At 35.1% G+C, this 21,453-nt stretch overlaps 3 protein-coding genes across 4 annotated transcripts; 1 reads left to right on the top strand and 2 right to left on the bottom strand.

Moving 5' to 3' along the window:
- Window positions 1-465: 465 nt before the first annotated feature.
- On the top strand, window positions 466-9,506 carry LOC18447512 (metal tolerance protein 11). Of its 2 annotated transcripts, none has more exons than XM_088849199.1 (6): window positions 466-714; window positions 3,699-3,808; window positions 3,943-4,188; window positions 7,109-7,189; window positions 8,563-8,796; window positions 8,938-9,506. In XM_088849199.1, the coding sequence occupies exons 1-6, from the start codon at window positions 543-545 to the stop codon at window positions 8,995-8,997; spliced, it is 903 nt and encodes a 300-aa protein (XP_088705325.1). In that variant the 5' UTR covers window positions 466-542; the 3' UTR covers window positions 8,998-9,506. The 2 variants fall into 2 exon arrangements, with proteins under 2 accessions (XP_088705325.1, XP_006857671.1); XM_006857609.4 differs by having other exon boundaries at window positions 9,015-9,506.
- Window positions 9,507-11,652: 2,146 nt separating this feature from the next.
- LOC18447511 (Late embryogenesis abundant (LEA) hydroxyproline-rich glycoprotein family) lies at window positions 11,653-12,759 on the bottom strand. The gene has a single exon (XM_006857608.4). The coding sequence runs from the start codon at window positions 12,624-12,626 to the stop codon at window positions 11,892-11,894; it is 735 nt and encodes a 244-aa protein (XP_006857670.1). The 5' UTR covers window positions 12,627-12,759; the 3' UTR covers window positions 11,653-11,891.
- A 1,124-nt stretch (window positions 12,760-13,883) lies between these two features.
- On the bottom strand, window positions 13,884-16,531 carry LOC105421699 (Pentatricopeptide repeat (PPR) superfamily protein). The gene has a single exon (XM_011630009.3). The coding sequence runs from the start codon at window positions 16,174-16,176 to the stop codon at window positions 13,999-14,001; it is 2,178 nt and encodes a 725-aa protein (XP_011628311.2). The 5' UTR covers window positions 16,177-16,531; the 3' UTR covers window positions 13,884-13,998.
- Between the last annotated feature and the right edge of the window lie 4,922 nt (window positions 16,532-21,453).

The raw sequence follows: 21,453 nt of genomic DNA on the forward strand, positions 1-21,453 counted from the left end.
AGGATGATTAAGGATTTGAATCACATCCTATATCACTTACAATTTACTTAGCTTTAGAACCATGATTTTGCAGTTTTAAAATAAAACATTATAGACACGACAATGGATGAAAGTTAAGATGTACACTAGTGTAAAATAAGATAAAATTTAAAATAATTTCTATTGAAGTTCAAAATCCATTTTCTTGTTTGAGACTTGTGATCCTCCACCCGCAAATATTTAGGTCCGACTTCCATCTCAAATATAGATTTATGAAGGGGACGTCCTTTGAATAGATACGCCAGCAGATGCACCAAACTCTCTCATAATTTTGTTCAATAAAAACAGGAAAATCGAAACATATATCCCCAATAAAGGGTGATTTTCCAAAATAAACAACCCAAAAAGGGAGGGCACTTTCGTCACATGCTTTAAACGAGCTTCTCGGTTGTTTCAAATACACACTCTCTCTAAATAACGTCTCCCACTCTGTTCTCTGGTATATGCAGGCATAAAAAGGAAAACGAGATTATTTGAGCATTGGATTTTCCGGTGGCCGGAAAATGGTGGATCCTGACATTTCCGGCGAAGATGCTGGCGCTACAGAGCTTCTGTTATTGGAGAATGGCGAAAACAGGGATTCATGGCGCCTCAACTTTGAGGATTTCAAGCGTGTTTCAGATGCCAAAGAGGCATCGGGTCCTAAAGGCCTCCATGGTTGCCTTGGAGTTTTAGGTTTGTCTCTTCATCTAAAACTGGTAATAATAACGACAACAATGATTGTTCTTGTTTATATTGGAAATTTTTGGGTTTTTTTGATGGCTCATTTTGAAAATGAGGTTATTTTATCGCTGATCTTGCGCTTCTTAGTTTTAGATTTTTTTTTTCTCCCCTGTTCTTTGTCAAGAAAAAAGTAAGCTTTTTTTTTTGCTCTCTCCAAATTATACCATATTCCCACCCTGAATTCTATGTCTATTTATAGCTGAAATAATAATAATAAGAATAATAATAATATCGTCGTCATCACTATTATTATTATTATTATTATTATTGCTATTATTATTATTATTATTATTATTATTATTATTATTATTATTACTACTACTACTACTACTACTACTACTACTAATAATAATAATAATATTAGTATCAGTAATAGTAGGATTAGTTAGTTGCAGGTTTGATAAAACGAAAATGTATCATTTGTTTGTCTTGGTTGTTGGTTTATTTTTTCTGTAATTGGAGTATTTACTTTAAGGTTCTTCAATATATATATATATATATTACTTTAAGCTATTTACCAAAAGGACAAAAGACCTTATGCTTGGTTCTTATTGTTTTGGATTTGTTTTTCTTGATACTTACTTCAGTTATTGGTGTTTTCCTTTTTGTGCATTGTTTTTCTTTTGATTTAATTAATTTGTGATATTTTTAAGCTAGATTTCTCCTGAATCTATGACTATTATTTTATATGATATCCCTTTTTCAACTTTTTTTATTTTTTAATTTGAACTTTTTGTTGTCTTGTTAGTTGCTACTCTTGTTTATTGGGTTATAGTTTTTAAATTGTTGATGGTTTTCTTTCTCAATTGCCTGCTTTGCCTTTTTTTTGTTTTTTTGTTTGTGGTGTATTTATGTTTTTGCTATTGTTATATAACTATATTAATTTTATGTTATTTATTTTAATTTATTTTCTGATAATTATGTATTCGTTGGGGTTTAGCATATGTGACTGATTAGTCTCATTTCTCCTTTATATGAGGGGATTTTCCAAGTTTGCATTTAATTTTTCCTTATTTTATTTAATTTTTTTTAGTCCTCAAGGTTTATAATTTCGTTCTTAAGGGGTCCTCAAAGGGTATTTAATTTTTCCTTATTTTATTTAGTTTTTATTATTTTTAATGTTTAAGGTTTACAATTTCATTGGTTCTCAAAGGGTTTGATTTCTTTCCTAGCTCTGTGCTTTTGGTCTTTTTTCATGTAGCTTACTTATATTCTTCTTTTCTGTGAAAATAGGTTCTGGTGACTTATAAATCTCCTTTGACAACTCTGTTTTACTGTTCTAAATAACCATATCAAATTGAAAATTTGAATAATTGAATGCGAATATATACCATAAAACATAGTGTTTGGTGTATGGTTCATCGGAGGATATCCACCGTCAGTTCCTAATGATGAAGGGTAGAGATTAACTTCAACTGGTCAATGACCAGCATTGGGAGCTATGGTTAATCTCCATCCGTTCTCAGGAGTGGGCTGTGGGTTTCAGACTGGTGCATCATTTTGTATGCGCCACTGGTCTATGGTATAGTTTCTCTACCAGAAATCGTTGCGTTGCTTTTTATGTATACTGCAGTGATGCTATATGCAGTGCACTCTAATTTACTCTTGGTGATCGCCTTGTCATTATATTATGTTGATGCATGAATATTTTCTTAGAAGCCCTTTTGTGATAATAAAAAAGGCCAAGTTGGTTTGGTTATTGGGACAGCTTCTGGGTTCGAACCTGTGATTTCCTTTTGGGATATCTATCACTAGGCATTTTCTTGGCAAGAGATAAGACTTTTTTTTTTGGTTAAAAGATAATGCGAATTTTTTTTTCTTATGAAACTAAGAGGTAATGCAAATTTGAAACCAGTTAGTGCAAATTCACCAAGAGAATCATTGGAAGCCCTTGAATTATTTTCTTCATCGATCTGATAATTTTAGATGATTCTCAGTGTGAAAAGTTTTCTGTGAATGTGAAATCTTTGTAGAAGAAAGAGAGGTTTACTAGTTAGTTCTCTATTAAAAAACACAATATCCATTTTGATTTTTTTTTTTTTAATTTTTGATAAACAGGTATGTTGGTTCCCATGTTGTGGACAGTGGTCATTTGTCCTAGATTCAGGCATGAAGTTATGGCTCTTTACTAGGAAACATGATATTGATACCCATTTTCATTAATTGGCTGGAGCAGTATAAATATTTTACAATGTTTTAATCAAACCACTGTTATTTGAATTCCTGTCTGCTGGTTATGTTTCATGCGTTTCGCATCACATTTATATGAGATGTCTTAGCTTGGGAAAGTATTTCATAGATTAGTTATCCACACTACTATCCAACTGTTTTTTTCAAGCTGTCATATGGATTGAATCTTATGATTATGAACTTATAATCCTTTTGTTGCACACATGCATTGCTGATACATAGTGTGATTACCAAACATTTTCATTCTTCGGGGATTAAAGTGGATGAAGGAATTGCTATATTGTTAAACTGGAAAGTTACAAAAAATATCTTTTGCATTTAACTTAAATAATAATGTAAAAAAAATTAATTTAAAGGGCATGGATTACTTTGGGAGTCTGCAGACCTCGAGACTCACAGATGTAGTCCATGAGCTCAACTAGACTATGTTCATTGTTATGACATCAAGGAGTTAGTGATGATATGGATATTGATTTCCTTATTTGAATTTAGATACGGAAAGGCTTCAATGATGTGATGAATGCTTGACATGATGAATGAAATTCCAATATTCAAATGTGGTTGATTCTTTTGTGAGTCCCATACCTCCATTTCTATTTTGTAGTTCTTAGCCATTTCATTAAATTTTTATAATATATGAAAGTAATTATTGGAATTAGTAATGTTCCTATCTAGTAGGTCAACTAGGAAATAGCAATGATTCCAATACGTGCTTTGACAATGCTTCACTTATTTAAATTTCTCAGGTACGGGGGATGTTGTTGCTGAATATTATCAACAACAGGAGGAAATGCTGGAGGGATTTATGGAGATGGACACCATAGCACAACGAGGTTTTATTCCTGGAATGTCAAAGGTAGGCCTTAGTTATCACTAATTAATGTTGAAGCTTTCTATTTGCTTGTGATTGAGAAAAGGAATTTGGTTCTAGAAAGCATCCTCGTCTCATACAATAGGGCATATTTTAACTTAATGTGGTTTTTCTTTCAGGAAGAGCGTGAAAGGACTGCCAAAAGTGAGACACTTGCAATTAGAATATCAAACATTGCAAACATTGTTCTTTTTATTGCAAAAGTGTATGCATCAGTGAGGAGTGGTTCATTGGCTATCATCGCCTCCACTTTGGACTCTCTCTTGGATCTTTTATCAGGGTTTATTCTGTGGTTTACTGCATTCTCCATGCAAACACAAAACCCTTATCAATACCCTATTGGGAAAAAGCGCATGCAACCTTTGGTCAGTTCATTTCCATCATCATTCACATGATATAGTTGCACTTTTGGTTTTTCATATGCATTTCATGCATGCCTGTTCATAAATATATGTTCATAAGAATGACCATCATTATATATTTGCCTATTGATGAGACGTAATGATGTTCCTTGGGATAATCCAAGCTCAATGGCGAAAGCTTGGCATTCTACTTCTCAACTGTTTATTGTAATAGTTTGATATTTCTTTCTTTAGTGATAATGGACTTTTGTTTGTCCCATGAGCATGTGAACTTTATGTGTTAGGCACTAACTTATGTGGGTCTAAAATTTTAAATGCTTTCTGGTTTTGGGCCTAATGCATTTGCATGGACTTTTTAGGAAACAAAACCAAATGAAACGCTATGAAGTAACACGTGATGATTAAATGTGAATTATAATAAAACAAACATTATACAATTAAATAAGAAAAATATATAAAAGAGTGCAAAAACGACAATCTAACTCACCCAAAAAAAATACAAGAACATGAATTTCATTCAAAACTCCTGGTAGGGAAATCATGGAGGTCTCCTTGACTGCATGCCCTTAAGGGTACAACAGTTTCAAAAAGCAGTTCGCAGCACTTAGGCACTCGCCTAGGTGGGTAGGGGGGTTAGGGCGTCTCACTCAGGCCTGGGCGGACCAACTAAGCGGGTTGTCCCTGGGGACTGCACCCACCTGGGTGCAAAAATTCCCATCGGGTAGGGCATTTTTGGTGTTTTTTTTGTTTGGATTATAAAAGATGCACGGATATGCATTTTTTGTACAAAATCTTGACCTAAAACATGATTATTGGACACCTTGGCCACTTTTGAACCTAGGCCACCCAGATTCCTGGGCGCCTGCCTATGCACTGGGTGGCCTACACTTCCCCAGCCTCCTACGCACTACCCGGCAGTTTTTGGAACACTGAGTTCATGTAGGGTGTAAGCTTCTAAAGGCTTCACAAATTGTAGATGGATAGTAGCATGTGAATGAATGCCTTTTTCAGGATGTAGGAAGGCCAGGGTATGAACAAATAGGAGGTGTGGATGGGGATCCTAGCCATGTCAATGCGCCTTTCTACTTTGGCAAATACATTTGAAGTTACGTTGTGTTGTGTTTATGGCATGAGGGTGAGGATGTTGTGGGATGACTCATTGGAAAAAATTGTATGTTGAGAAGGAAATTGGGGGATATGAGAGGTCATTAAGCAATGTAGGAACTAAGAGACATCTGGCTTTCATTAAAGTTCTGCACATGAAAGAAGCGGAATTTTCAGATAAGGTTACTGAGAGGATAGAAGAGATTGATTTTAAGATGAAATTAGGACTATAGAGGAGGCTGGAATGAATAGAATATTTGGAAGATCTCTATGCCTTTTGCACTACTAGTTAGTGGGTGCCTCTATGCTGCTGGATGTGACTGCTTGGTTAGGGATCAATGTCTCATTGAAATTCCTGGCTGCCAAATCTTCTTAACTGTTACAATTTAAGATGACTGCACAAATAAGGGAAAACCAAATGGATTAAGCTGGAGCAGCTCATGGAAAGGCAATGCTCTTTTATTTCTTCTGGTAGTTCTAGGTGAGGTTTCTGCTCCAAATTGTTGGAGTGGTTTTGGGTTTCAATAATTTCCATTTAGCTGGTTAACTAGGGAAACAAGTAGGTTGTCTACGGTGTTGTGTTTATCATTGTTTTCTATTTGCTCTTTTTTGGGTCAATCATTATCATGAAAGAAAGTAAGACGTTCAGGACAGTAAGAAAAATTAAACCGAGGTAATGGGGAAATCGAAAGGAAGGAAAATAGAAAATAAAGTGCAAACTGAATTAGGAGAGAAGCAATAGAGAGAAGCAATGAAGAATCTTAGGTTTCCTTGGATTACATTTATGTTGCATGGACTTGTGCACGTGTCAGACATGGGTATGGCATTCCCCATTCCAGGAAGAGCAAGGTTCGGCAACATGGCTGTATTATAGAGAGAACAAAATCGAACATTATTCAGTACTTCGTGATGAGTAGTCAATAAACTCAATTATGCCTTCGTTGAACTTATGCTCGTTTTCAAAGTTCATGTCTCTACTCAAAGGAAAGCAGAAGATCAAAGTCTACATCAGTGATGCAGTCAATGATTAGTGAACAAGAAGAATCCAAAAGAATGTGTCAATAGGTGCATCAATATGTGTCAGATGCGTGGGTATGGCACCCAAACAAAAGAATCCATGTAACATAGGGCCTAGGTCTTTTTGGTTTCTTATTCTCTCTCAATTTATTGATCCCCGAGAATGTAAAATTCATAGTTTGAGAGGTTTAATGTGGATCAACCCTCTCCTTTTCTTTCACAATCACGTTTTAGGCTCTTAGCTTGTTAACAAGGCCAGGTAATATTGAAGTAGGGGTGGAGGATTCTTTGTGGCATCAGAATGGTAACCAGCCTCTCACTTGTAGTTTGTTGGTGTTACCTGACCCATGGCTACAACGGAAGGTTCTATATAGCCGTAATAATTGTATCTATTATGTTAAAGTTCTGAGTAGAAGAGTTGGCATGGTTTTTCTTCAGGACAAACATCAACAGTCAAATCCTTGATCTCTCATTCACAAAAAGGGGAAAAAGTTCAAATCCTTAATTTCTCCTGTGCTAACTGGACATCTAACCTCTAGACTAAGCCTAAAGGACATGTGAAACTTACAATAATTTGTGTCTTTTTTTTTTAGATTCTAAAACTTTCCATTTGCATGACATTTGAAATGCATGTTTTTCATCATTTATGAGTTTATATATCTCACTGTAAGGGTTATTATATGCCATTGCTCTTAAATGGGAGAGGACTATCCATCTTATTGGTGCTTAGAATGCTCCTCTTAGTTGGCTGATTCTGTAGATTATGAGTGTGTTATTTGATATGCATGTGCTGAATGTGCAGGGTATTTTAGTTTTTGCCTCCGTCATGGCCACACTGGGTTTGCAGATAATATTAGAGTCCGTCCGCACCCTCATATCTGATGTAAGTGCTTCTCCTTGATTGAATTGTCAGCCAAAATTTAAAATTTGAAAGCATTTTGATGTTTTTCTCAGGGGTTTGGCCTTTTTGCTGTTGACCATTCTCACGAATTTATGTCATAATAATGAAAAAAAAGGAGCACTGTAAAAAATGGTAGTTATCTTATTAGTTACATGTCCATGAAAGAATCTGAAAGTAGAGTCATAAATTGTTTGGGGGTTTTTGCTCCTGTACTTTTTGTTAAATATAATTGAAGCACTTTTTTTTATTTGTCCTATCAGTTATGTATTTTGGATAAGCTAGCTGGTAATAGGGCCCCCTCCATTGTACTATCACGAGAGCATCAAAGTATTTATGCACATTATCCTAAAACTAGCTGCTAAAAAAACAAAGAAATGAAGCAAAAGCATTCTGCCCCTTCGAGAAAAGTCTGAACTGACTGCAAATTAAATAAAAAATTAGGAGGATTTGTAGATGATGAGATATCAGTCTATTTTTTTTATTTAAAACAAAAGATATGATATTTGACGATCAAAAACAAAAACAAAAAAAAAAGAAAAAAGAAAAAGAAAAAACACCAAAGATATGAAGAAGAAAACCATTATCTGTTAATTGTGATAAGCAAACTTTCTTGGGAAAAGATTTTATTATTATCTATTTTTAACTTTTATATCTCATCAGACTCGAGAATTGAAAATATTACTTGTAAGCAAAATGACTCCATCTTTGCTATCTTCTGACCCTCTAAACCCTTTTGACCATGTATTATTGATCTTAACAACTTATAAAATGACTCTATCTCTCTCTAAAACTCCATCTCTCTCTCACATCATCGTCTCTCTCTCTCTCAAAACTCCATCTCTCTCTAAAACCCAAACTCCATTTCTCTCACATCATCGTCTCTCTCTCTCTCAAAACTTTCTCTTCTTAAAACTCAAACTCTCTCTCTCTAAAACTCCATCTCTCTCTAAAATCCAACCTCCATCTCTCTCTCACACATAAAAAGATGTGCTCGTATTCGAGCTCAAGCTAAATCCCTTGGTTGGTAAACTCATCGAGAAGTGACGAGAGAGAGAGATGGAGTTTTAGAGAGAGAGCGATGGAGTTTGAATAGGATATCATTTTAGTGTTTGTTTGGGTCAAAAATTTATGGTCAAAGGGGTCCAGAGGGTTGTAAGATAGAAAAGATAGGGACCTTTGCTTACAAGTAATATTTTTAATTCTTGGGTCTCATGAGATATGGAAATTAAAAATAGGGGATAATGAGATATTTTCCCAACTTTCTTTGTTACTCAATGTGGTTTATTAAAATTTCCATCAGCTTCCATTTGCAAAAGAATAGGTAAAATAACTGAAGGGTCCTTTGCTTGATGCAGGAAGACGAGTTCTCCTTGACAGCAGAGCAACAACTTTGGGTGATTGGAATAATGCTTTCTGTTACACTGGTGAAGTTTGCCCTTGTTATATATTGCCGCTCCTTCACCAATGAGATTGTCAAGGCTTATGCTCAAGATCACTTCTTTGATGTGATCACCAATGTCATTGGGCTTATTGCTGCCCTTCTCGCCAACTCAATTGATGATTGGATCGACCCCTTTGGCGCTATAGTGGTAATTAGCTCTAGTCTACCTCTAGTTTCATTTTGTTCAATCAGTATGTATGAGAAAGGGAGAGAGAGGGGTGCAAATTCTTTTGTATCAGCTACTAACATTGCTGCTTTTTTATTTTCTATGGTTATGCTGCTCTTTTAGTGGGCAATTTGTGTGTCTGAGAGAGAGGGAGAGAGAGATCTTTTGCCGATGAAGCTTTGATGCTGCTGCTTTTTCAGCTGGCATTGTACACTATTCGAACATGGTCGGCCACTGTCCTCGAGAACGTGAACTCATTAGTCGGGCGATCGGCTGCACCCGAATACTTGCAAAAGCTAACTTACCTTTGCTGGAACCATCACAAGGCAATCAAACACATTGACACGGTGAGAGCTTACACATTTAGCTCTCACTACTTTGTGGAAGTGGACATTGTTTTGCCAGCTGATATGGCCTTGCAAGAGGCCCATGACATTGGGGAGTCACTGCAAGAGAAACTAGAACTTCTGCCTGAGATAGAGAGAGCCTTTGTACACCTTGACTATGAATACACACACAAGCCTGAGCATGCACAGGCTCATTTGTAACCTGTAGCTGGCTAGAGAGAGAGAGACAATGAGATGGGTTCACCAGTGTAGCAAGCCTATTGTATACCACTAGTATACTTCGTGTTGTAGACTGGTAGTACGTAATGTCTTAAAAGCTGAAATGGGTATTTTTGGGTTTCCACATATGGTTGAGCATTTTTTTCAGTGATTTTAACGGAACTTTTTGTTTATAAATGTTTTTCTAGTAAGTTAAAGAAGATTATCATTATTATTTTAACTAGTGCTTCAAAACCTGGTGATTTCTGATCCAGATCCCTGATTTGGATGGGGGGATTAATAGGGATTAAATTGGTTTTGGGATGGTATAGGTCCTGTCCGGGTTCCAGCTAATATATATTATATTTCTTTTTGTAAGCTTATCGTTAGGTCCCCCTAAATCCTCTCCCATAGATCTCTATTTTAATTTTTTTGAATCACCACCAGATCGATTCAGACCAAATCTGGATCATTGATCTATCAATACAACACATATCTATGGGTGAACGGTCCTCCACATCAATCAAAGTTTTGGGACACTAATTAATCCTAGCATTCCTATGTTGCTTTTGTTGCTTATTGGTGATTACAGATCATGAATCAGCTGTTGAAAGTGTGCAATAAAATGGTAATTGGGCTTATTTCTCGGAAATGAATGAGAAATTTGGCAATTTCTTAGGTGGGGTTGTTTTGGTCGTCACTTAAGGATAGAATAGTCAGCTTGAAAATACGATTGAACATTAGGGGTACAACTCGCCCAGGCCCGGTGGGCCTGGGTCCACTACGACCCAAAAGGCCGGGACGGGTGTGGGCTGCCATGACAGGGCTGGCCTGGCTGGAGGCTATATTTTTTTTTTCTTTTTCCACTTTTTTGTTTTTAGTTGGGCCGAATGAGACCTGTCTTGGCCCCTACTCGGCATGCAGAAAAGACGTAGTGGTCTTGGTAATAAGACCATGAAATCTTGATAAGTCAGCAATATTTAGACTTGTAATATTTAGAGAACTGAACATGTAGAAAAGACGTAGGGGTCTTGGTAATAAGACCATGGAATTTTGCAAAGTCTCTCTGAGATTGAATATTTAGACCAGTAATATTTAGCCTACTAAGCATATACAAGGACGTAGGGGTCTTGGTGGTAAGACCATGAAATCTTGTCCAGTCCGTCTAAAAAAATCTTTATAATAAGGGTAAAAAAATACATTTTAAGACTATCATAAAAAGTTTGGACACCTAAAATATATCTTATAATAGAATTTTGAGGTACACTTTAATAGAATTTTGAGGTACACTTTATCGTGATTGTTTAAGGTTGGCACCATATACAAACCTCACCGTTTTAGAAATTCAATAATCGTCAAGCCGGGCAGGAGTAAGAAAAGTTGGATTGGGATTTTGAGGTAGCTATGTGATTTCGGGTTGAAGCACACTACCCTATTCTACCAAATGTTTCAAAATCTTTATATTTTCTTACTGTAAATTATGCAGTCTTGCCCGAGATTGGGGACTTAAGCTCCGACATCCAGCAAATGAGAGCATGATTCCCACTTTTTGAACATTGATTGAAACCTCTTTCTTTCTCTCTATCTCATTTTCAAACATTGATTTATAGGTCTCTCCCCTCCCTCTCCCGCCCCTAATTTTCAAAATCTCTCTCTCTACCTTGAGTCAAGGAAAGTGGTCCATTGATTCCTTTGCCTGGCCATTTGCCCTCACGCAAGTAACATTAAGATGCGGGAAATAAAAGTGATAAAGTGAAAATTTGAATATAAAATGGAAAATACAAATTACTAGCATGCATAAAAAAATCAGTTAGTTTTGCCCTCTATGATAAATAATTGTTTTGAATTATTTCCATGATGACATCCGTTTTTTGTTTTGTTTCAGGCGTTCAGCTTGAATGTCATCTGTTGGTTTTATTGAAGTGAGATAACAGTCTAATGGTAGTTCTAGTTGATTTTCATCAAATAAGAAATTCCAAGAAATTAAAGAATTTTGCAGGTAGATGAGGGAAATGTGAACCAGAGAGATACAAGATAGATTTGGATTATATAATTGACCTTTATGAAAAATTGAGAAAAAGGGAAAAGCATGGGATAATGAATTCCACTTCTCATATCATATCTGGAAGTCTACTATCTGATCTTTCTTAATTTCCTTATATTTGTCAAGGCTCTACAACAAATTAAGAATTGAAGAATAAAATCTCCAAGAGAAACATGAACGAAACATGCTTTGTAGTTAGAAAATCACCATTTTAAAAAATAAGAAGTAGAATAAAAACAAAATCAAAGATTAGACTTATATGAAATATTTATTGAAGTGCTAGGCCATAAAGACGCTGATCTTTACAACCAAAAGAATTTTACAAGTACAGAGAAGGCAGATAAACATATCTAAAACGGGCCTCACAACAAAAGCGAGCCACTTCGCTAAACTGAAATAAATAGAAAACTATGAGGGAACAAAAAAATCAAGAGATAAACAAAATTCAAAGAGAGAGACACAAAAAACGAAAGTGTGTGAAACCATCTCTATTGCTTTGTTCTGCAATACCGAGCAACAATAATACCACTAGGAGGTCCTGTAAGCACAATCCGGCAACGCCCATACAACCAGTACGTGAAATGTGAAATACCGAAAACAGCCCTGGTTCTGAAAGTTCCTCTAATATCATAGGTGATCCTGTTGTTCTGAATTTGATTCCTAAGTTCCTTAGCCAAGCTCTGACTCAAATAAACCTCACTTGATATCATCTGAACAGAAGCCAAGCTCAACACCCCCCTCTTCTGAAAGAAAGGATTAATGGCCTGAGTAGCAATAAGGGTGTCTCCAAAGTATAAATCCAAGCTCAAATATTCATACTGGATGTCAATTTTTCGATTGGGATTAGAGAAATTGGCAAGGAAAGTGAAATCACTGTTCAGGTTTTGAGGGGAGTCGATATAGAGGCTGTTAAGGGTGGCACTCGAGATTTCGAAAGATGGGTGCTTTGGTTTTATGACTAAGTATATGACCAGAGTGATGATCCCTCCAAGGATGAGAAGAATGATGAAAATTATGCAGAAAACTGCACCGCACCGTATAAAGAAATTGGTTGGTGGAGGTTTCCGGAGTACTATGTCGGATGAGCGATATCGATGACCAGATATTGGCTTTAGCTGCTGGTGCCCCGGTTCATGCGCCTTTTGGCCAGACTCAGGCAAATTTTGACTGGAACCCGGTGACTTTTGACCGGATTCTGTTAAGTGGGTTCGGTGGTTGCTCATTTCTTAGGTGAGACGGAATGGAGGTTTTTGGGGTTTGGAGTGAAGACAGATGTTAAGAAAGAGAAACTGGTCTCTAATTTGGTTGATGGAGAGCATCTGAGGAGAAGTGGGGAAGAGGAAAGGTCAATATGAAGCAAAGTAAGGAATTAGAGAGGTTTTTGGGGTGGTGGGTTATGTTTTCTTTTAATCAAAAGGGCAAAGGGATAAAGGGAAAGTAGGCTTTTGGTAGGGGCAATGGGCCAGAGGGGTTCTTTGAGGATGACAAAAGTTGGGGGAGGGACTTTGAAAAGTAGAGGGTAGAGATTATCTTTTGGGGCTTGAAACAGCTTTAACTATTGACAGAAATGACTTGAGAAAAAGAGGATTATGAAAATTGAATAATGACCAGAAGTGTCTCAGGCATTGTAGAACACATTTTTCTAATTGTACTCTCTCTCTCTCTGAGAGAGAAACTTATTGTTATGATTCTGACGATAGCTGTTTTTGGCTCAAATGCCAATCCACTAGGAGATAAAGCTGCTGAATCTTACTTATTATGCTAAAACTTTTATTAGATAATAGCCCCAAGCTTATTCCACATAAATACAAGGATTGCAATTAAGAAGTATATCTGAAATTAAGCTAGACTATGGGGAGCCAAAAATTTTTAAGGCAGTAATGGGTCCCGAAATTTCCAGAACTTTTACAAGTCAAAAGTGATTTTTGAAATCATCATTCATCAGTCTGAACACTAAAGCATGTCTTCTTCAGAACCCTTTACTGTAGAACTCAGATTTTCTTTTGCAGACTTTTAGACCATGGTGATTTGGCTACCAATGAATCTTTTTAAATTCATCAAACCTAGGCACCCAAAAACTTTTTTAATTAAAAACCGCGGAAAAGCATGAAATAATTAGATGGATTATGAAACCATATAGCATTGGGGTCATCATCATCGTACTCTATACCATTGGATGGTGATGGATATGGAGAAAGTGGAATCCAACATTTGGATCATGTCATATTCTAGTGGATTCCACTCTCACTCCATCGCGTTCCATCATTATAATGGATGGCGATGATTCAAATGGTCTACGAGTTTCCAGTATTGATTTGGTTATAGTACATCTCGCCTTAAAATAGATGGAACAAACTGTAATTAAAATTAACGGATAGAAAAAGAGTTGAATATTATATGCATATGGCAAGAATTTCATTGCTATTAATCAAATAACAAGGCAGTTATGATTAAGAAAAGTATAAGAAAAAAAATCTCTCTTTGTAGCGGAACTGCACATTAATTATACCTTAAGAACAAGAACATTTTTTATTGGAATATTACCTTAAAAAGAAGTTCCATCTCTAAAATGGTGGAAACTGCTTTAATCATCCCTCATTCACATAAATGAGACAAATATCCAGTATCAGGGTCATACCCTTCCATCTTTATATGTTCAGACAACATCTGTAGCATTTCTCTGATGATATCTATTTGACAATGTGAATCATCATTGGCTAAAAATGAATGTGTTTTCCTTTCTATCTCTACCCAACTGTAAGCGCGTTCTTTTCTTACTCCACGGTCCTTCATGGATTTCTTCACCTTCGCTACATCTTCCCACCTACCCAAAGCTGCATATATATTGGACATGAGAACATAAGGTGCTCCATCACTGAGCTCCATTTTGAACAAATGGTCTGCTGCTCTCTTTGCTAATGCATGATTTCCATGGATCCTACATGAATTCAAAATCGAAGACCATATAATATCATCACTCTCAAATGGCATCTTATTTATAAGCTCTTCGGCTTCATCTAACCATCCAATTCGCCCAAGAATATCAACCATACAAGCATAATGCTCACGCTTAGGCTCAACACCATACACTTGGGTCATCAATTTTAAGTAATTTGAGCCTTCTCTAACTAGCCCCGCATGATTACATGCATTGAGAAGGCTTAGAAAGGTTATCGAATCTGGTTTTCTACCCCATTTAACCATTTCATCAAAGAGTTCAACAGCAGCCTTTCCATACCCATTTTGTGCATAAGCAGATATCATGGCATTCCAAGAGACTACATTTCGGTTTGGCATCTCTTTAAAAACTTGCCTTGCCTGGTCTATAAATCCACATTTTGCATACATATCAAGAAGAGCACTCGCACAATGTACATTTGCCAAAAAACCAGATCTTTCCAAGTATGAGTGCACTTGCTCCCCAACCCCTATAGTTGCCAAACTAGCACAAGCCCTAAGAACACTAGAGGAAGTGGGTGGATCAGAGCACACATCTTCTTTCCTCATCTCTGCATATAATTCCAAGGCTTCATGGTGAAATCCTCTTTGTACATACCCTGAAATCATGGCCGTCCATGACACAGAGAACTCAATCCCGTCCCTAAAACATCTCTTTGAATCTTCCAAGTCCCCACACTTGGCATACATATCTACCAGAGCATTCGTAACAAAGGCATCCTCATCTGCTGAGCAATGAATAGCTTGTGCATGAATTTCCATGCCCATCTCTAAATTTGGCAAATTCGCACACATGCTTAGTAGACTAGCAAAAGGGTAATTTTTCTTTTTGAAATTTGTCAATAGTAGTTCTCTATAGAGATTTATACACTCTTTGCATTGCATATTCCATGCATAGCCAGTGATAAGAATATTATAAGAGACACCGTCGAATTCAGGCATCTCATTGAAGAATTCCTTTGCTTCAATTAGTTTCTCATTCTTAACGTATAAATCAAGTATAGCATTGTTAACAAACAAATTCCACCCATAATTAGCCTTGATCACATAACCATGGACCTGCATTCCTAAACCCAAAGCATCCATTCCAGAGACAGCACTCAAAATAGCGGCAAATGTGAATTCAGAAGGCTTAACTCCCAAATTTCTCATTTGAACAAACAAATTCAAGGCCTTCTGAAGAATTCCATCTTTCAAATAGCCCATTATCAAAGCATTAAATGATACACAATCCCTTCGAGGAATCTCATCAAAGACTCTTTGAGCATATTCAATGAGCCCACATTTTGCAAAAGAATCAATCAAAGTATTACTAACTACAAAAATGGCTCCGTACCCATGTTTAACGATTTGGGTATGCAACTGAATAACCAAACTAGAAGCCAATTTATCGTTACAAGCAGATAGAAGTGTGGTTATGGTTACATGGTCATGCTTCACATAAGATTTTTGCATATCAGAAAAGAGCTCAAATGCCATGTGGCGATCGCCCAATGATGAATAGCTGGCAATCATGACCGTCCATGTGACCACATTCCGGTCTTTCATTTGATCAATTAGCTTCTGAGCTTCGACTAAATCACCCCCTTTAATATATCCAGAAATCAATGAATTCCAAGAGATTATATTCCTTTGGGGCATTTTGTTGAACACTTGTTGAGCCTTTAACAAATTTCCTTTTTGAATTAGAGTTTTTATCAGATGGTTCCATTTGTATATGCTTGGGAGAAAGCCTGTTTTGATCATGTAAGAGTCTACATTGGTGGTAGTTATAGAATAAAGGGAGTGGAATGCATTGGTTTTGAATAGTTTCATGTAAATTGCAAATATCAAATTGTTTCATTTGTCGAATGGAACAAGGAGATCAAAGTTTTGTTACACAGGTGCAAGTGTGGAACTACAATAAGTGAGGAAGAAGGAGATGGCTCAGAGAGGTCAAGGACCAATCTAGATAATATTTGCCATTTGCCATACGAATGGCACTTCTACAGAATTCCAATTGAGCCCAGTTGCGCATTTCATTTTCATGTACTACTGTCTACTGATCTAGAATTCTAGATCCCTTGCGTTCTCAAGTACCTCAGGTACACATGCCTAGTGCACAAAATATAGGTGGCCGTGCGGCCGGTTCGACCCCGCCTGGATCCCATTTTCGTAGGATCCGGGTCAATCCGACCCCAACAATTGAGAACTACATTAAATGACCAACGACCAAAATTGAATATGATATGATCCAATGGTCACGATTGCATTTAGTAATTAAATTTTGATATATTTTTTTGACAAATCTAAATTCACTTGGAATTTTGAGCGTCTACTCTTGAAAAATAAGTGAAACTCAAAAAATTATTAAAAAATTATTCATATAAAATAAATTAACCAAAATATCTTTATAAGTTATAGAGGTAGTTTGGTCAACTTATTTTCTGTTAATAATTTTTTTAATATTTTTATTAGATGTTCATTGATGAGAAGAATATACACAAATTTCAAGTAATTTGAATTTATATATAAAAAAAACAAAATTCGAATATGAAATACAATCGTGACAATCAAATTGGCTCATATTCAATTTGAAACGTTGGGTTTATATTATTCCATCGGCTAATATGTTGACAAGATCTTTTCCCATATATAAAACACACACACACATATGGGTGTGGTTTGTATAGAGCTTAGGCTCTAAACAATCAAATTAGAGCATACCTTCAAATAGTATCGAGAGCATACCTTCAAATAATATCGAGAAATGTGGTTTCAATACTGGAAATCTTTGTGATAGCCTTAAAATATAATTTCATAGTTATTTATAAAGTTTAAAGCTTCAAAAATAGTGTAGATTGACATCTATGAAAACTTGAAAATTTTGAAAATTGAAGGATAAAAAATACTTTACAAAATACACTATTTTCAAAACTTGAAATCCCTTTTTTTCTAATGTCCATACATCTTGATGTTGCGATGATCAATTTGAGGATATTTGGGCATCAAAACAACCTCTTTTTGTGAAATTTTTGTGATTTGATTGTTTAGAGCCTCAGCTCTATATAAATTTTTTTCATATATATATATATATATATATATATATATATATATATATATATATATATATATATATATATATATAGGAAAAAGCTGGGGTTAGCCTACTAGTTCATATGAACATATGTGCCCAACGGTTCAAATTGAATCTGGGCCGATCTGACGATCACAGATGTCTGGTAGTATTTGAATTTTATTTATTTTTTTACAAATTTAAATCACTTGAAATTTTAGATGTGCGTTATTCTTATCAAGACACACCTAAAAAAAATATTTAAAAAAGTATTCACAAATTAAAAAGTGACCAAAATACCCCTAAAACTTTTTGGGGGTATTTTGTCAATTTATTTGTAAAATAATTTTTTGATATTTTTAAAAAATTCATCTATTTTTTATGAACATAAATCTAAAATTTCAAGTGATTTGGATTTTTAGCAAAAAAAAAAAATTTAAACACTACCGAATATTCGTGATTGTCTGATCGGTCCATATTCAATCTGGGCTATTGGGCTCATATGTTCATATGTGCTAGTGGGCCTAACCCTAGTTTTTTTTCATATATATATATATATATATATATATATATATATATAGGGTTTGTCTAGAGTTAACAGTCTCTCAAAATACAAAGGTTAAGTTAGAAAGGGTTGTGATGGGTGTATTTATCAAAACAATCATTACTTTTGTATTAAATTTTTTTTAAATAGGTAACTTTATCATTAAGCATGAGTAAATTTGAAATTTTCACAAAAATATAAGGACGTTTTGGAAGTTAGTGTTCTGGAACTTTATTTGTAGACAACCATTGTCTTTTAGTTAAAATTTCAACTTACCCTTATAGAGATGACAAAAGTACCTTTTGTCTTGTAGTAATATTTACAAAATTGCCCCACACAAATAATTTTTTTTAAAAATAGACTACAAAATTAATAAATCCACCCATCACAACTCTCTCTATCTTGAACCTTTGTAATTCGAAAGGTTTTGAAGTGTAGATTATCCCATACCTTTGTAATTTGAAAAGTTGTGAAGTTTAAATTATCCCATATATATATATATATATATATATATATATATATATATATATATGGAAGATATTACAAAATGGCTATAGGAAAAAATGAACAGTGATTTTGGTTGTCCTCATCGCCATCTAAACTTTATCGCATGGTCATAGTTGTTTGGTAGTGTTTCAATTTTCATTGTGTTTTTACTAATCAGAAGGATCAGAAATTTGAAGCATGTGTACATCTTAGTGATGCAAATCTAATAAAAATATGAAAAAAATAATTCATAAAATATAAATTGATCAAAATACCCTCATAAATTTACATTCAAGTTAATATGTCTAGGTCGGGTCGGATCGGGACCTGTCCGAACCATTGTCACCCCTCGCATAAACCCAACGCACTACTATAGTGGGATTTGGGATTATGGGAGATGACCTCTTCAACGGAGGACCAAGAAAATAATTTTGTTTGGTTTTATTTTGGATACTGAAACCTAAATATTTAGAAACTCATAGTTTTTCTTTATCGTAAATTTTATTTATTTGAATACTTACCTTGTGAGTTTGAAATGGATCGAAGCTTTTGAATTGGGAAAATACTCCAAAGTAGATTTTTTATTTGAGGGACTAAGTAAACAGTATATCTCCTATAATGGAGCACATTATATACATACTCCCTCGTAAAAAATGACGATTTTTATTTGAAGTTCTCTAAGTCCACTTTATAATCACGATACGAGTACTTAAAAAGGAGAGATAATGCAACTGGCAGTTTTTTTCAAAGCCAATCGAATCTTGCAACTACTTTTGAATTCTTGAACACTGGAAATGACCATCCACAAACTCATTGGTCTCTATTTGATTAGGCAAAGTACATAATGATATTATTTATCTTTAATACAAGAGGGTCACATTAATCTTGATTAGTGGATGTAAAATTGGGTGGCTGCATCTATTTCATTGACTAAGCTCAAACTTCAAAATTGTTTTTCTCGAACTTTGTGACATCCAAACCATCAAATTTCACGTCAAATAGTTATAAGGAATTGTGACCATCTTGTATTAAAGATAAATGATCTTATTATATACAATCCCATTTGAAGATTATTGTAATACTTTTTTTCCTTTTTTTTGGATCATATATAGAATAAGTATGGACATTTTTTTTTTTTTTTTGACCTTTTCTATTTTATTTTATTTTATTAAGATTTATCGCTAGGTTGAGGGCATGTCAGCTTTACTTTGTTTTACTCTTTTATGAAAGGGCAAGGTTTATATAAGGTTGATGCCTTAATAATAAAAGTAAGACGCACATCCAAATGCTGCCCAAAGATGTTTTAGTGTCAAAAATCCTTTATGACGAGAAAAATTATATTCATCTCAAATTATTGAAGCTTTAAAAATAGTATAGATGTAGAAGGTTTACAAATATTTAAAACTATTGAAAATTGACGGTTCATTTAATATATTAAAAGATGAACAACCAAATCTTTTTCAATGAGTTTTTATGGTTGCCATCTTATATAAACTTTTCTTTTATTAAAAGGGGGACAACATGTGATATTCACGCTAAAATCACCTGTAACAATAATGAGCATCATTTCACGGTAAATACTAGAAAGAGTGCTTAGTCAATAGCTCCAATAGATCTCTCTCTACCAAACTACAATACTACTACCAGTCTAGGGGTGGTAATGGGTTGGGTCGGGTCAGACCTCTAACCAACAGGACCCAACACAAAAATTATATATATATATATATATATATATATATATATATATATATATATATATATATATATATATATAAATAAAGTATTATAATAAAAATATATAATTATATTAATTAAATATTAAATATTATTTATATAATAATACTATTTAGGTTGGGTCCACATGGACCCGGACTCGAATAGTGTTCGGGTCCTATATTTGGATCTAGACCCGACCCACTGGGTCAATTCGGGTCTGGGTCCATTGCCACTCCTAACCACCACAGGTGCGTTGAGGGGTGAATTGAACTATTTCCACTCCTTCGTAAACTGCTTTCTCATACAAACTGACATAATATTTGAAAGGGATTGTATACAATAAGATAATTTATCTTTGATACAAGGTGGTCCCAATTCTTTACGACCATTTGATGTGAAATTTGATAGTTTGGATGTGTCATTAAATTCGAGAATATTTTTTTAAAAATTTGAGCTTGGTCAATGGAATAATTGCAGTCGCCCAATTTCACATTCAATGGTCAAAGGTAAATGGTGTTATTCTATACTTTCCCTATTTGAAAATAAAAACAAGAAGAAGAAGAAAAAAAGATGTGTACCCTACACTGTGCATAGGCAGGTCATCCACTTCTTGTTCTCAAGACCTCGAGTTTATAATTTCTTTTTTATTTCTCTTAGGCAAGAAATTAAGTGTAAACCTTATTAGGAATGGTGTAAACCTTATTAAGAATGGTCTCTAGCGGCTAGATGATAAGAATGATCTTTAGAGCCCAGATGATCAAATTGGAAGGGCGTCACAATATGACATCATATCTACCCGTAATGAAATCCACTCCCCAACGAATTGCCTACAAAAAAAAGTGTGCACATTATTCCATGAAGATGTGATTTTAGACAGGTAAGTAGAATGTAGACTGACATGGCGAAACCACTTACTCTATATTGAAAAGTAAGTTGATGAACATATGGCCACCTCACAAAATTGCTTAGTATCTTTGTAAGTTGATGAACATGTGGCCACCTCACAAAATCCGAGTAGAAAGTAGACAGATATGGCGAAACCCCTATACACACCGTCTATCTTGAGACTGGATGGTGGATGGCCCGGCCCTTTAGAAATGGATACGCCTGATCTCTATACACCGTACCTTCCCTTTCTCAAATAATCTAATTTAGGTTTCAAATTGATCCATTTTGGTGAGGGCCTGGCTTGCCCAACAAGCTGTTCCAACATGAATCATACATTTTTGTTTTGGGTAGATCAGTGGAAGAGAAGGCCCTTTAATCATAAATTTAGAGAGAAAAGCAACCA

This window comes from Amborella trichopoda, chromosome 10 (genome assembly GCF_054954075.1).
Source record: "Amborella trichopoda isolate Santa Cruz 75 chromosome 10, AtrichopodaSantaCruz75HAP2 v2.0, whole genome shotgun sequence".
Classification (NCBI taxonomy): Eukaryota; Viridiplantae; Streptophyta; class Magnoliopsida; order Amborellales; family Amborellaceae; genus Amborella; species Amborella trichopoda.